Source organism: Epargyreus clarus, unplaced genomic scaffold (genome assembly GCF_041222505.1).
Source record: "Epargyreus clarus isolate Ecla_fem2 unplaced genomic scaffold, WU_Ecla_fem_2.2 ptg000023l, whole genome shotgun sequence".
Taxonomy (NCBI): domain Eukaryota; kingdom Metazoa; phylum Arthropoda; class Insecta; order Lepidoptera; family Hesperiidae; genus Epargyreus; species Epargyreus clarus.
Genome location: NW_027332230.1, coordinates 4781926 through 4799662, shown reverse-complemented (window position 1 = coordinate 4799662; position 17737 = coordinate 4781926). Strand labels below are relative to the sequence as shown.

General features: G+C 33.5%; 2 protein-coding genes across 4 annotated transcripts in view; one reads left to right on the top strand and one right to left on the bottom strand.

The window, feature by feature from the left end:
* ZnT63C (solute carrier family 30 member 1) overlaps window positions 1-14830 on the bottom strand; it is a 32506-nt gene extending 17676 nt beyond the window's left edge. For all 3 annotated transcript variants that reach the window (XM_073086100.1, XM_073086102.1, XM_073086103.1), the window contains exons 1-4: window positions 14345-14830; window positions 11514-11695; window positions 6787-7009; window positions 3114-3359 (exon numbers count right to left, since the gene is read on the bottom strand). In XM_073086100.1, the coding sequence (XP_072942201.1) occupies window positions 3114-3359; window positions 6787-7009; window positions 11514-11690 (646 nt within the window). In that variant the 5' untranslated portion in view covers window positions 11691-11695; window positions 14345-14830. The remainder of the gene's footprint in view (window positions 1-3113; window positions 3360-6786; window positions 7010-11513; window positions 11696-14344) is intronic.
* A 267-nt stretch (window positions 14831-15097) lies between these two features.
* On the top strand, window positions 15098-16430 carry LOC140751628 (mitochondrial inner membrane protease subunit 1). The gene is made up of 2 exons (XM_073085595.1): window positions 15098-15470; window positions 15774-16430. The coding sequence occupies exons 1-2, from the start codon at window positions 15363-15365 to the stop codon at window positions 16128-16130; spliced, it is 465 nt and encodes a 154-aa protein (XP_072941696.1). The 5' UTR covers window positions 15098-15362; the 3' UTR covers window positions 16131-16430.
* The last annotated feature ends 1307 nt before the right edge of the window (window positions 16431-17737 follow it).

Sequence of the window (17737 nt, the reverse complement as noted above, 5' to 3'; positions counted from 1 at the left end):
TTATTAAAAATTAAAATGGCGGAATTGTGTACTCGGAATTCAATAAGATCTATTAGTGTTTTGATTAATGATTTTTCTCATGCATCAAAATTAAAGTAATATTAAAATTATTTTTTGATTTTTTTACATAGTTTGTAGATCAGAATAGTTTCTTTGAACAAGGGGGTTCCATTTAAGATAAAATAAGACGAAATGTTGATTGTTGTTGTGAAAAATTAAAATGGCGGTATTTTAACCCGGAATTCATTATTTTAGGTTTTTAGGATTATTTTAGGTATTTTTACCTACTACCTTTAAAAGTAAATGGAATATGTTAATCGAACTACATTATAGGTACCTACTATCAGTTAAAACCGACCATCAATCTATCGTCGGATATTTTCGATTTTAAGGTTATGTAACATTTTGGTAAATAACTTCAGAACCCGGGTGCTGATCTAAAAAAATATTATTGGTGGTAGTATTTGGTTAATTATACATCGTCCACAACAAGTTTCAATTTGATGCAACTCTGGACGGCGGTCCATACTTTCATGGGCATTGTCCTTTTAAATCGAGCAGTTTAAAGATATTCCAGTCGTTAAAGTACATATCTCGAGGTCTACTGAATTGTTCGCCTACTGACATTATATCATTTCATTTCATGTTTAAACCATATGAGACTTTCAAGTGTAAGATAAAAGAAAATATTATGAAATAACATCACTTTTAACCAACACCATACTAAAAGCATTTTCAAGCATACGATTTGGCTAGCCATATAACCTCATAAACCCTCATCCCATCTAATCTATATCTCCCCTTATAATTGTGTTAAAGCTCATTCATTGACTACATTTCCGACAATGTACTATTAGTATAGTCCGCGTAAAACTGCTAGTCCGCTCTGAATATAGAAATGAATCGCGTCGCCATAGCAAATTGTATGACTACACGCTCGCAACAACTTCAAAGCGGACTAGCAATTTGGTGCGGACTATAACTACATAATTATTTCATGTAATGGTAATATCGTATATCTTTAACCTCAACCAAGATATAATATTGGCTCCGCCGGAAAAACAGCGAAAAGAAACATTAAATTAATATCTGAATCATCACTATATTTAGTCGTGTCGTGTGCAGTAAAACGAGCTTACAAATATATTTGCTTTAATAAAAGCATGAAAAAATGTGTCACTAAATGTCCTCAAAATTTATCAGAAAGATGCAAGACATTCTGTGGATTACTGCAGGTATTACTAAAACTACAGAAGGTCAAATAGATAAATTCCATTTCGCAACCGTCCTTTATTATTAAATTTTCACCTTCTTAGATTAGACGCCATACCGTATCTCTGAAATCTAGGGAAAATATCGTCCTTAATCCATCGTTAAGCGCGCCCGTTTGTTTGGGCTCCTGAAAAACATGTCGAAAGATACGAATAGCGATAACTGACCGTTTAATGGCCTGGTTAGGATCGATAAGTGTTATGATCAATGCAACTGGTTCACTAATGTGTAAATACGTGATAAGATAGATTTGTTTGATGAAAGTGGCACAAGGTTACTATTGGTTCGCACGTTTGAACAACACGCCGAAATAATGTCAATGGCGGAATACCGGCTGGTTATCGAACTGGCCGGTTGGACGAAAATAAAAATATTGTTACAATTTTTAGCTCGTGACGTGAGTTTAGCTTTAAGAATGTTTTGCATTCGAATTTTGAATTTGAATTCGTATCATGCATGTAGCGGCCTTCCCACTCTTCTACGTCTCGCACGTCTAGGCATGTCGAACTGCACTCAGGAATTTTACACTTTGTGCGTATTTGAAATTAATAATGTTTAGTTGTGAAGATATACATTTTGGGGAAGCCTATTTGTACAAAGACATAATTCTTGGAGAATATTATGGTAAAGAAATACCATAAAAATCGCAAAGATGTGCGATGTCAACATAAACTTTTCAGCGTGGACTTTGGCCTTATGGCCAAAGTCCGCTTATTTATTATTAGCTTAAATTTAGGTCCTGAATTCTTCTCCTTTTTTACGATTTTACTAAATTTAAAGTCATATCGTTCATTCTACAACTACTATACTGTTTGGAAAAAATAATCCACTGCTAGTGCTTTTTTGCATTACTGAAAACGTTAAGCTTGTTTTTGTTCGCAAATTTGAAATAATCTACAGATTTTTAAAGTTTACATTATATACGTGTGAAGTGGTCATGTTATTTATAAACGGCATTTTTTTTATTTCTGTACTATTATGTTAATCATTTCTTCCTCATGAAGAAAGTTTCTTAGATTATGGTGGTATCAATTGTTTTTGAATTGTAAAATTGGATACTCTTTACCTTTTAGATAATAAAATATTTTTACAGTTACCACTATTTTCAATCCGATTAGATTTAAACTCATCGATGAAAAAGAGAAAAATCTGAAAATATAAAGCGATCATGACTTTTCGGGTTTCACGTGTACACCGTGTGCTGCGGTTATTTCTGATTTTCCTCAAAGCTACAAACGTACAAAAAATCACATAAAGGACCGATCGTGTCAATGGAACGTTACATTACGATTCTGGGTATTCGTAGTATTGCTCGTTTTGTGTTAATTTTTCCGCAATCAGATTGATCGCTAGCTTCAGCGAGCCTCTCACTATTAATACTAATTCATTGATGAATTAGCAACGGTCGTGGCGCGCTCGAGATTTCCTCCTTGCGACTAATTAATGAAAGTCCGTGACATTGTAAGCAAATCATTGCGAACCAGTCATGCGTCTACAATATAACCTTTTACTTACTCACGACACTTTTTACTCTATATTGTCATGGACGATTACTATTTCTACAATAACAGTGTCAACTCGATCAGCAATTATTCATTCAACACGAAAACAGAACAAAAAGTGATAAATAAGCTAAAATGGATTGATATAAATATATTCGTGTCAATAACCTCACATAACGTAAAAGCGTGGCCAGTGACATATTATAGGTGTCGTTAAAATGTATGTTAAAACATACATCATGCCCAACAATTGAGGACGACGAGCTACGAAACACAATTATTCAGTCCCTACTTGTACTCAAGCTCGACATTGGTAAAAAATTATTAGTCATCACTTACCCAAAGCATCAGACAGCACATGCAGGAACACGCCCTTCATATTCAAATTCCCCGAATCCGCCGCGGGTGGTGCTTGCTTGCTTTGCTTGTCAGGTCGTGGGGGCACCATCTCGTCGGTTTCCTCCATGTCGGCGGTCGCGTGGCCGAGCGCCATGTCCGCGTTGCTGTTCACCAGCTCGGTGAGGTGCCGCACGTTGGAGGGAGGTGGCACCCCGCCGTGTGTGTGCCCGTGGCTGCTGCCGTGCTCTACACACCAGAAAATTTAACAAATAAAGTAGATATTAAGAAAGAAGTAAAGAAAGTCTGCTTAGAAAATAATGAAATTTCGCCGTGACCACGCTACACGCAACTGGGTCGAAATATCGGCAATAAGGAAATTAAAAAACCGCATATCGTGAATACATAGTGAAATGTCTCAATTCGATAATTTCAACATAAAATCATTAACTGAAGGCGCAATGCGCGATATACGGAGACATAGTGTATGGCTTTTTGAGCCTTGTGAAGAATCATAATTTAACTTTACTAATTTTGTTGTTTTAATACCAAATATTAGAATTCCAGTGAAATGTTGTTTAAAAACTAGTTGTATATTCCATTTCATTATTACGCTAGGTTTAAACAGTTATATCAAAGCATACGATACGTAGCAAGGTATTGGCGGTATGGACGCATTTGCTCTTAATTATTACTTTGATTTATTTATTAGTCGATACAGACTGCATAATCGATAAGATAAATACAAAATTGCAGTGTCAAGGTAGTGGAACGAGAAAGTGGTTAAACTACGGAGGCACCAACTATTTCTGCCAATTATTAGTAGTATCAACACAGAGTGTCAAGCTCTGCTGTGCCTGGTTTGAAGATTGTGATAAAGACGTTTCAACTGTCTGCTTACTCCACAATATTAAAACAGAATTGTGACGATAGTAGGCACTATCGTCACAATTCTGTCACAGGAATATCGTCACAGGAACACTAATGTGAAGGCTCACAGTACGGTTCCTAAATCCTACAATATATTACACTCTAAAATATAATATAAATTGACTTGGCAAAGGTTAAATTTGCGTGCTTCCACACTTCATGTATGTTATATGATAAATTGTTTGTACAATAGACGTGATTGTATCGCGGCCGCAGTTTACTAATAATAAATACCCATTCAATTCATTGTTTAATATGGTAATAACTGTTTAATAATATCGTCGCGGGATAAGTGCGTTGCCTCCTTCAGCCAAACCCTGTCTCAGTAACCGGATAATGAATAAAAACAACTAAACAACACTAACAAATGCCAAGAGAAAATACATCTAAAGTGTATGTAAATAGATTACGCTTTCAAAGTCGTCAAACATCTGAAACAATAAGACGAATTGGGAATTTCGAAGGTGGTCGAGTACCATGACCCTTGGGAGACAGCTTTTTATAAAATTGTTCGATTATCCGTACTTGCATTGTATAAAAGATGACTTTCTAAGTTATCAGTGTATCTGTAGGTACGGCTACAAACTGGTCTTGGTTATTGTTGAAACAGTTTTGATAAGAGTTTCCATGTCAGGAGAACTTTACAGGATGTAACATAGACTATTTATTTTACTTTTAATCACAATCACAAACATATCTGAGGTTTAAGGACGCGGCAAACATTACTCCAAGTATAGTGCATAATAATTAATAAGTATTCAACTAGTTAAGTGTCGATGGATGGATTGTTGCACTGAATGTTCCGTGCAATCACACATTATGTAATTATACATATTTGCCAAAAAAAATGTTTCCGTGTATTATATAACTTCTTATTTTCTTGAAATTTGTAGAAATATAAAATAGAAAACCTGCGCTACTTAGGTATATCTGCTGTTCGGCACCCGTTATTTTAAGTTAACTTTTTTATTTTTAGTATTTGTTGTTATCTAACTATCTAGCAACTATCGTAATGCACATTATGTAAAAATATCAAGTGTTTATCTATAATACTTATTAAAAGATAGAGAACTGGGCTACGGCAGACGGATAGACAAACAGCGTAGGCTAAATAATAAATCGAGTTTTTACCCTTTAACAACGTAGCCTTAATAAGGAACAATACCAAATATTCCGCGATTAAGTACACATCGTGACAAAGACCATTGAAATAACCACAGTAACTGATAGTCGCTTATCATTCGCATTCAGAAAGCGCTACATATCAAAATACAAATGAATGTATGTATGTAATGTATGTATCTATATTATTACAATATGTCATAACAATGGTATTGCAACAGTGTCTCCAGTTTAAACGTAGTCTGATTTCTATCATGGTGATTACTCGTTAATTAGTAATTAATTAATTACTTACACACTGAAACGCGTTATCAACTAATTAAGCTGTTTTCACATGTAATTAACGATAAATTTCAGGGACAATGAAATTACTTAATATGTTTAGATTTGCTTAACTGTGAAAGATAAAATACAGAAATGACATAAATGATATAATAAGCTTTGAATGAAGACTTCATCTTTTTAGTAGACGATTGAAATATCTCCAAAAGAAACGAAAGTAATGCGTATAAATGTTGGTTTCATACTTTAACTTCTACTCTTATTTATACAATACTAAAACATAGACATACTAAATATGAAACTGTTTTACACTTTTCAAGCATTCAAGCAAAAATAAAATATTTTACAGCCTTAAAGGCAGTAAAACTTCCTACAAATATAGATATTAAGGCATATGCATAGATTAGTAAAGATTACTCGCTCCTAACAAGAAAATGTAAACTTTTGACAATTGTCAGTGTCATCTATTTTCGTGTTTGAATAATATTAAAAAAATGTCGTTTTTAGATCATTTACGAATGAAACGATATTTCTTCGCACTTTTTCTTCGATTCCGTGACAACCATTTAACGGCTGACAGAATTGTCAGCCATTTAAATAATTTAATAACGGCTTCCTTTAATTACAAGGCGGGGAGATATCTATACTTATCTATGACTATATGCCTCATTAAAATAGCTATTTCTAACTTTCATACAAGGCTATACTATTCAAGTTTTCCTTTAATCGTATCGACCTGTGAAATGGTCACGAACATAAGACTTCCCCAGTAGTATTTAATTGTAACATAACACGCAACAGACCCCCATTTTTTTGACAAAATCTTTCTAGATCACTCCACCATATACGTAGCTCCACAAACATTAAGAAGTGGGCGTAAACTTAGATCATATTTCGTCATGTGGTTATACTTTCGAATTAGGATTTGGTCAAGGATCGATAACAAATATCGCATCTCAACTAGAAGCAACACTAAACCGGAACTTGATTTTGTTCTAAAAAAAAACAAATTGTCATGAAATCAAAAAACTCGACTGCTTAAAATATAGCGTACGATAACCGTAGATATATTTTTTACAATTTTCATACAAATATAATTTTTAATTGTATTTTAGTTACCCGACTGGAAGGTAATATTTTTCGAGTGTATGTATGTAGGTCTCATTCTTTGGCAAGCGCCTTGGGCTGTACCCAAAACAGCTAGACGAATTTTAACATATGAGGTTTCGTTAGATTCGTCTACATTGTGGGAGTAACCATAAGTTATATTTTTAAGCAGAAAGGTTTTGTTTTCACAATGATTGCTAGTTACAATTTGTACGTATAAAACATATATACACACCATGAAACAGGAACAATCCGACGATGTTCAGCAAGAGTCCCAGGGTACCAACAACGACTAGGAGTTGTGGTTGGTGGATAACCTCCACTTTGATGAACCGTTGCACCGCCTCCACCGTGATGCTGAAGCAAAGAGCCACCAGGAATACAGCGTTCACCAGAGCTCCCAGCACCTCGGCGCGAGCCCAACCGAATGTGTTCTTCGACCATTTCTTCGGCGACATCTAGAACACACGACGTCTTTACCATTGGCTTAGCAACGAGTGGCGTAGCAATCAAGAACTAAATTTGGAAGAATTGCTTTAAATATGAGATACTTCTACTACCTTCACCTATTTCTACTTAATAACAGCAGTATTAGGCGCTGCTGTGTTCCGGTTTGAAGGGTGTGGTAAGGGAGATAGACTTTTCCGAGGCATTCCAGCTTAGTCCTCAGGGGTAGCGGCGCATCTGTGGCCGACCTCGGGTAGGAATATCTAATCCTATCTGGGGTTGATTACAGATGTCCATGGGCGGCAGTAGCCACTTACCATCAGGTGGACTGCATGCTCGTCTGCTACTCTCATATTATAAAAAAAAAAAAAATACTTAGAAAGCTGTTATTAAACATCTTGATTAGACATGCCATAATATTCATACAGAACACTTAATCCGTTGAAATGTTACAATTTTTGTTCCTCACCATGCAAAAGTTAGGACGCTTTTTTATTTTTGGCTACGGGGAATTACCACAGTATAAGGATCTATAGATATTTGTACCGTGGAATTACGGTAGTTTGTGGGGTGACAATTTTTGACCCTTAGGCCGTTATCTTGATAAAAGGGGTACAAATAGTTTTCACGATTTATCAGGAAAACTATTCGTTGCCCGGATTTTTTCAAGAAAAATTAGTGTCTCAAATTGAATGATCTACGACTTTGATTATATAACTTTTGTCGTAAACAAAAAATAACAAAATTATTGTCAAAAATATATCCAAATTTGGGAACCAATTTTCATTTATAACTTTTTTAAATCAACATATTATACTCAGCGGGTGACGACGTATTTGCAATTAGAACCGACATAATCTCACTTGACCAGCTTCGCTGATTTATCATAACGCTGTACGGAAGTCAGTTTCAATGGGTAGCTTTCGCACATACAACCTGTGATATTCCAATGTATTTAATGTATCACATAACAGCTTCTGTTATAAATTAAACGTATTTTCCTGTTTTGCTCATTTCCTCATATCTTTGTGTGGATATTTATGGTAAGGTAATAAAATATTGATATTTGTATAAAACTGATGAGTAAATTTGAGTTTGTATGAAATCTTGAGATTTCTTTAAAACTCATGGGTAAATTTGAATCTGGATAATTGTACTGCCTTAGTTAAATACTATTAGTTGTATTTAAGCGTTATAAAAAGACTAGCTGACCCGAAAAATGTTAAGGGTGAACAACCCTTATCATTTAGGGAGATGAAAAATAGATGTTGGCCGATTCTCATAGATACCGGATAAGCACAAAAAATTTCATCAAAATCGGTCAAGCCGTTTCGGAGGAGTATGGCAACGAAAACTGTGACACGAGAATTTTATATATTATAGACATGCTTATACTATTCGCTTAAAGTTTACATTACTACTATTCATTATAAGAAATTTCCGAAAAATCCATAAAAACATACAACTACATAGAAATATACAACTGAACGTACTTATACACAAAGTTATATTACATGGATATGATTATAGGTTCATATCGATATTTCGACGTTGTATATAGACCGTTGGAAACAGCTTCCATTTAATTAAACTTTATAAAATACACGCTTGAGGAAAGCCCCCATACTTCTCGCGGAAACATGACTCATACATATTTCCTCACAACTTCACCGCTTGCATCACACGCAGTCTGTGACATCACCCGCGTGACGTCACGCAAGGAGCGCCCCGTAGAAACCCGATGCCCATAATCCACCATTGACATTTGCTTAACACTACATATATATCGAATCAAGCAAACAGTAATAAAATATTCGGTAACATCCGGCATATCGTGACAAAAATGATAATGATATGCAAATTTACTTAAGAATAACTTTACGATTTAAGGCTTCTGCGAAACGAGCAATTTGTCCTTTGATCCGCGGGCCAAAATAATTTTCAAAGTTTAGGAAGTTACAATGTTCAACATAACGGCAATACAGGAAAACACACAAACAATTTATTTCGGTTAATTTAGAACTTTTCGCAGTATTTTCGCAATAATTTCAGAACTTAATTATTGATGTAAATTAACTGAAAAGTACATGGGCATTTAAATGCACATAAGTATTTTTTTGTTTTTTTTTATAATATACGAGTAGCAGTCAAGCATGCAGTTCACCTGATGGTAAGTAGCTACTGCCGCCCAAGTACGTCTGTAATCAACCCCAGATAGAATTAGATATTCCTAGCTGAGGTCGGCCACAGATGCGCCGCTACGAGGCCTAAGCTGGAACGCCTCGGAAAGGTATGTCGCCCTTACAACACCCTTCAAAACGGGACACAGCAGCGCCTAAAACTGCTGTTATTAGGTAGAAATAGGTGTGGCGGTGGTGCCGCCGGAGTCGAACCACGAAGCGTTCTACCACCTTCAATGTATTATTTCATTCGGTTTACTTTCTCTCTGGGGGCTCTATTCGGTGTCCGGGATATTGGTAGAGTAGATATAAAGTATCTATAGGGTACAATTATCGAAAAATGGCGTAAAGGCAGCGCCGAGTGTAAAAGCTTGTTACGACAATTTTCTTTATACAATATGCGAACCTTGGTCCAATTTGTATTGAAATATAACCGAAGCTAATATACCAAAACATGTTCCTCGTTTATTTTGCAAGAAAACAGCGTAGTACTCGTAGGTAAGCGCTCACGTTTCCAAATAATAATCATTTGTCCTACAATGAGGTCACATTACCTACTACGTACAAAGTCATTTTTTATATCGACCATATTGATAGTTTTACGTGTTGTTTACTCGAGTGACCATAACTTTTGTATGTAGGCCGTGTATATAGGTCGATAAAAATCTTATGGGTAATGGGGAAATTAAAATTAGTAGCAAAACAACCATATATTATTTATCTATTAAATTCTGAGTTCCCAGTGGTTCATTATTTTACATAACTAAGCTTTTTTGAGAAGGTTTCCCTTCTTTTTAATTGGTGTAGTTAAGTAAGTTCACTTTAAAGTAAGTTCTAAAACCCTCTGTATAGTCAAACAATAAAAGGTTAGATTTTTCAGAGTAATGTAAAAAAATGGTAGTTTTACTTAGGTTGAGTTTGACACTATCATTCTATTAGAGTTAAACTTCTAAAAAATGATTAAAGTTATAATACTCATATAAAATTTTATCAGTTAAAACTTTTAAAAATTTCGATTGAAATTAAGGTAGCGATCATAATCTGTCAATGGTTCAATGCATATCATATTTCTATATTTGATCGATATACAAAGGCATTCAGTCAATTGTAAAACTTTAAACATTTTAAGTGAAAAAATGTCTACAGAATTTTAAACTGCTGCTGCTAAAAAGAATATACTTCTAATATGGTGCAAAGCAAACGCAGTGACGGCGAAATCCTAATGACCAGTGTACATACAGAGTTGTAAAACATTTGTATTGTTCGGAATTGAGGTTGATTAGCACTTCAATCAACGAATTTCATATAGATAACGAACAAAGTACGCAACGAGTAAATACAACGGTTACAAATGTTACAATACGGATTAAATGTATTGTGTAAATCATCACGAGTCCTTGTGGTAGCATTTTTTTATTTTATTAAAAAATATAATGAGAATGTAAGCTTTTCTATCTTGTCTGTACATCGAATATACAATACTTACTAGCAAAAAAGTACACAGGAGAATAAGTAAATAGCAAGTTATCATTTTTAGACTTTTTGTTTGTCTGTGTGTCGGTGTGTCAAATCGCATCAAACCAAAACTACTGAATTGAATTCAATAAATTAACAATACATTCATAACCCGTATCTTATCTTAACATGTAGTTTTTATTATATTCAGATCGATCTACTCTACCAAAAGTTATTACAATTTAAAACATACGTATTTTTTCTAACATTATGTGACGTGTATGAGGAGAGGAGAGCTTCCAGTTTACCGGTGTGCTATGTGAGCTTGCTAGATGGTGTTGTTAAATTTACAAAATATTATTAATCCACGCGAACAAAGTCGCAGGCACGGTTCGTAGTTCAATAAATGAACAGACAACATTTAAAAGTTACTACTTTAACCGTTCATTAATTCTGACCCATTTTTGCGAACTCCAAGCTTTTCTTGGCAGAAATATGAAGCATCACTCATGCAAAACTGGACAAATCAGAAGACTCTGAACAAAAGGAATGCGAATGAGAATTCAGCGCGCTTTAAAAAGTACAACCCAGTTGACATTTTTTTGTCGCAATTTTTGTCTTTTGAACGTTATAATATACATGTGGTTTACATGTTGTTTTTTATATACCTACTCATCATTTTTACATGATTTTATACTCACAAGATGTTAAACATAGACCATAGAATTTCAGGTGACCCACTACAGCTGGATTTTTCACATAAAACCCATGTAATATTAAATAATCACCCTCCAACGACTCTCAATATATTTAATTCGACATTTTCTATGTCAATAAATTAGTACTTGTTCCTCTAGTTAGTAATAATATTCATACTCACTTTAACTGACAGGAACGCAATGACGAGAGCCGCTACATCGCTAAGCATGTGGAAGGAATCCGCGACGAGCGCCATGGAGTTGGTGACGTAACCGACGATCAGCTCCACGAAGAAGAACGTGCCGGTCAGCCACAGCATCGACAGCAACCGGCATTTCTTCCCCGAGAACTTCCCCATTTTTCCTGTTGACATAGACAAACTAGGTTAAATGTTATTCAGAAGAGTTCCGGAGTAGAACAGTTCTGGATTGAAGGCCTAAGAAAGAAAGAAATGTTATTTCCTAAATGCGATGAATGGATGAGGTATTTTTTTTAAACTGACGAACGGGTTTTCGTTCGAATGGTTTTTAGTTCTAGAAAACTATTTTAACCTTAAATCGTATTGCACTCGAAGACATTAGTCATGGATGCGTCATTACCAATACCTCGTCTGTTTTACTTCAAGAAGTGCTGCATTTCTAAGATAAAAATAAACAGACGCAGTGACGTTCCCCTATTCCTATAATAAAGTAAGAGTCCTACCACCTTCAACAATAAGCGAAGCGAGATTTCCGCAAGATTTTTAATCAGCCATATTAGGTATAGTATTGAGAACAACGATCCCTTTTTAAATTTTATAAGAAATAACATTTATTGTACTGTATTTTAGACAAACGACAACTACAGCATTAACGTAAAATTAGGAGTATTTTTTATCATTACGGCAAAAAGATCTGGTTTGGGAGTGAGGAATAGTCGTAATAAAAAGGGGAAAAAATTACTATCGGGATATAAAATCCAATAGGTCATATTACGCAATCCGTCAAGTCATTAATATTCGTCCAAACCAATTTAGGGGACAATTCGCCGTAATCAGGTAGGCCCAATGACCCCCTTTGTAAGCAGTGTACATCCAATCGACTCCACTAATTGATAGCCCAAATTAAAACAAATTGCGATAAACAGTCGTTTAGCTAAACTGTATTTACACAGGAAAGCAACACGTTATAATATAGTAGGTAAACACAACAAACAGAAATATACATATGGGTATGTGTATTTCTGTATTCTTATATAAAGTGCTTCATAATTATTGTATATATATTATATACCTCTTTATTTTGTAAATAAATGCGTGTTTACGGCGGCGATTTCAGCCGCGTGTATAATTACGCATTTTTACGAATAAAAGCAATCTTTACATTTAATTTATTCTTATGTAAATAAATAAATAAAGTATTTGATATCGTATATACTTTTGCATTTATTCCTGTTAATACATAATTACGTGTTTACGGTCGCGATTACGACCGCGTGTATAATTATGCATTTTACGGGTTAAAAACAACATTAAAATTATCCTTATTTAAAGGTTTTGTTTGTTATTGTATATACATATTGTACATAGGGGATCACGCCCGCGATTTTTTTGGCCGCGTGTATTATCACGCATTTTTTTATGTATGGGTTAAAAGTTAATTTTTACAGTGTTTACTGATTTTACTCTCTGTAAATTTCTCGTCAATATTTCATACTAGTCTTACAATTAGATTGACAAAGCGCAAACCATTTACGCCGTAACACACATAGTAAAAATTTATATTCTTTTATACATATAGGTTTCACTGATTCATCAGCATAAAATGTAAGGTTGCAACATGTAATTAATAGAAGAGTTCTCAACAAAGGCTATCTGATTCACCTTTGTGTGCTGAAATAGTAGACACTATTTTTCTAAGGCTTTACAGGGTTCAATGAACCATGTCTGAAAAGGTATTGAAAGGAGGAAGCCTATGAACATAGATGTTTTATGGATACAAAAGTATCGTAACTCCATAAAAACCTTAATCATATAAAGGTATTTAGTGTGAAGATTGGAAAAATATTTAATTGATTGCTTGAAAGTGGTGTCAAACACATTTTATTAAATCTGTCATGTTATTGTAGTGTTCATTTTGATGAACCAAAATAATATGCTTTTAATAGAAAAAAAAAAATGTACTGAGAACATAACATTTTCACCTCTTGGTAGGATTGCAATTTTAAATGATGCTGCAGGTATATGCAAAATTTCTTTGCCATATCCTGCCTAAAAGCAATGTGTATTGTGTACAGTACTTTTAAAGGGTAAGTAAAATATATTATTATTATTATATTGTTTAAAAGAAACACAGGTAGTAGATATAGCAGAGGTTATTTCCATCTCATATATAAGAGTAGTGTATCAAATTTGTAAGCTAGAGCCACCTGGATGTACGCAAATTTGTTGTGCTGCTACTACAGAACAAGAACAATTCACAGAGTACCAAATTTGTATTATCATCAATTCTTTGAATTAAATTAAATCTTAAGTATCTTTATTGAAGAAATTAAGGTTACAAATAAAATTTTTGGAATATTTATTATGGCTGAAATTATTAAAAGCAAGTACTAATCTAACATACAACACAGAGGTAGTACTGTTTCATCATATTTAAAAAATATTTATCTATTATTAACTACACACATTTTATCAATTTCAAATATAATTCATATAATTGGACAAAGTACTTATTAATATAGTAACTAGTAGGTACTATCTATGTTAATCTTCTTATCAAATACTTATATAGTACTTAAATAAGTCTATGCCTATTACACTGATAATCAAACAATACAATTATTATAAATTACCTAAGCTCTTAAGTTTGATTATATGTATAATCTAGACAAGACTACAAAAAAAGAATGATTAATATGTGAAGTATTTTATACTAAAATTGAATTTCTTGTGTTTTATTGATAAGACAAATATTTAACTGCAAATATCAATGCTGATAAGACTAAAATCTAGCCTTTGCTGAATTAACTCACCTGTGTTTTATAGAACAGCCGAAACACAATAATATCAGCAAGAGGTGCCCATTAGGAGTTTATGTGTCATTAGATACACAGAATATGCACAATCATTTGACAACAATGCGTTAGTCCTCCGGTACAGAATCGATTCAACGCTCTAACTAGCCGAAAACATTTCCAACTATTACGACCGTGATTAATCTACACTGGCACGCAGTTTATAAACACCTATGAACTTTATGTTCTTTGCTGAATTACAAAAAACAACCCGAAAGAAATGGTAGGCTCACGTGAAAGCTAACACGGTGATAGAAATTTCGATTCACTGATAATTTCCAGAAAGGACCAGGGCAATAGACTTCACGTACAGTTGTCGAGCCGCGTCGATATTTTTTCACCTTACTGTAATAATGTATGACTAATTTCACTCTCAGTCAAGTTCAATAATAGGTATCTAATGTATTTATTCCACGACCCGTCCACTATCCACACATAACTGCTGTCAAGTGTCAAACGGGAAAGGAAAAGATTAATTCAATAGCAATATCGGATACTCGTAACTAAAAAGGTTAAAGGTGCAACTCGGGCGAGTGTAATGAATAATTCATATTCAAATTAAAAAATAATTAAAAACATACAACATTAGAAGTTTACGTTTAAAATTACGATGAACATAACATGTGTTAATATTTATTTATATTAATAATTTTATCATCATAATAATATGGCAATTGGTAGTAAGGTATTGTCAATGTCAAAGCAAACGTCATTGTCACAAATTGTCAAATTCACAATGAATGAAGTAAAAATAATTCAAAGATTTCAAAGATTAGGTTATGTAAATTAAATATTATTTTTTGAAAATGGTTATAAAACTTAACCTAGCCTAATCGATTAAAATTATGTAATTATAAATAAAAGCCTCAAAATGTCTACTTAATACACATAGGTAGTAGTATAAAAAGTGACAGTTTTTGTCACATATTTTTTGTGTTTTAATTTATTTTAGCAAAAACTTAATAATGGTACAATAATGGTTTTTGTGAAGTTTTTGGCGAAAACATTTGGCTTCGGCGGGTATTTTCTTCAATGTGCCTGTATAACACATTGCACTTTTGAATATCTTGGAGACTTTGTAATGGTAAGTCACTTAAGCTATCAGCGAAATGGTTCAATGTGATTGTAACTAGTTTCGAATTAAAAGTTGTAAATTTTTTATTATCATGCATATATTAGTATGTGAAACTAAAGATTTTTTTGGAATTTATTTGGTGAATATTACAACAGTTGCGACGTTAGATCCTTGATAAATAAGTAGTGAATAATTGCTTTGGGTTTAAAAAAACCATTCCAATAATTTAAATAATTGGTTATATCTGACTAAGAGCATTGATCTCCTTTTATGTATGATCTGTGTATGAATAAAGAGTTATTATTGTTTCAGTGTTCTGGACCATCTATGGAGCCCACTTTAGAGACTAATAACATTTTATTTACCGAACACATCACACCAAGACTGCAAAGACTTCGCCGAGGAGATATCATCATAGCCAAGAACCCAAGGAACCCAAAACAAAACATATGTAAGCGTATCACTGGCTTGCCAGGGGATAAGGTCAATGGACACTTCTCGCGGCGTAGTGTAGTAGTACCCAAGGGTTATGTGTGGTTAGAAGGTGACAATTCGGGCAATTCATCAGACTCCCGTGTATATGGACCAGTGCCACAAGGTCTTATTAGAAGTAGAGTTGTGTGTAGAGTGTGGCCACTTAACAAGATTAGCTCTTTGACTGATTTTTGATTAATTTCCTCAGTTTTTCTTGGACCTGGACAATGGAAATTCATCACATCTTAATTTTAAAATGTGTTGTAAATTGTATATTTCCTACGTAAATAAGTACTTGTAAAAAATCAGAAGTGTCAGGAATTCATAAGCTATAAAAATTGTCCAATATATGGAAGTATGTAGCTTAATTTTATTTTATATTTGATTCCTTGACCTAGAGTTACAAGTTAATTATAAAAAGATATTCCCATTACAATATCTACATAATGGAATTATTTCATAGAAATAAAATGCTGTGATTTTTTTAATATTATTGGGATTTATTCGTTTTCTAATATACGATAAATGATTTGAGTAAGACTTCCATTTTATAAACGTTTTTATTAAATATAGTACGACATTAAGTTACAAAGAAATTTTCACGACAGACATTGACACACGGAAAAATACAGAAGCGCCATCAAGTGGCGGAAACATAAAACATACATTTCTTAATTTGAATACACCTTTTTAATTTACTATTTAATACTCCCACTTAAATTAAGAAGGTGTACTTAATACTCTATCTCTAATACATTTAAACTTGTTAACAGATAAGGCCTTTGTAAGAAAATCTGCTAGTTGATGTGAACTTTCAACATAGTTTACATTAATTATCCTATTTTCAACCTTTTCTCTAATAAAATTGTATCTCACATCAATGTGCTTACTTCTCTTATGAAAAACTGGATTATGTATTAATTTAATTGCACTTTGATTATCTACATACAATGTTACAGGATATTCCAGTTCACCTATATCAATTAAAAATTGTTTTAGCCATAATATTTCTTTTGCAGCATCACTAGCAGCCATGTACTCAGATTCTGTCGTTGACAGTGCTACTGTATTTTGCTTTCGGCTATTCCAAGTGACAGGACCACCATTCATTAAAAATATGTATCCAGTAGTGGATCTTCTAGAGTCTAAATCACCTGCAAAGTCAGAATCTGAGTATCCAACTAACTCGGAATTGGTACCATATACAATAGACATATTTATTGTACCAATTAAATAACGTATAATACGTTTTACAGCATTTACATGTATAGCTCCTGGATTACTCACATATCTACTTACAAGATTTACTGCATAAGCTATATCTGGCCTAGATACTGAAGTCAAAAATAACAGTGCTCCCACTGCTTCCCTATATGGAAAATTAATAACAGTTTCATTATTATTTTTAGATAACTGTACATTCACATCTACAGGTGTAGTGCAACTTTTAGCTTCAGACATATTGAACCTATTTATTATACTTTCTATATAACATTTTTGATTTATTGTTATACAGTTTTGTGTTTTCTCTATTTCCATGCCAACAAAACTACTAAAGCTCAATACTTTTATTTCAAAATTCTTTCTTAAATCTTTTAATATTACAGATAGAATCTCTTTATTACTTGACAATAGTAATCCATCATCGACAAATATAATCAACAGAACTTTAATGTTATTAAAATATCCTACAAAAACACAATTATCGGAATAGCATGATTTGAAACCGTAAGTTGTTAAAAAGTGAGTAAATTTTTTGTTCCAACATCGAGAAGACTGTTTAAGACCGTATAAAGATTTGT

Excerpts from the sequence above, each read along its gene's own strand:
- LOC140751628 (XM_073085595.1), top strand. The coding sequence starts at position 15,363 with ATGGTTTTTGTGAAGTTTTTGGCGAAAACATTTGGCTTCGGCGGGTAT. Across the intron at positions 15,471-15,773 it reads ATCTTGGAGACTTTGTAATG|TGTTCTGGACCATCTATGGA; the intron begins GTAAGTCACTTA and ends TTATTGTTTCAG.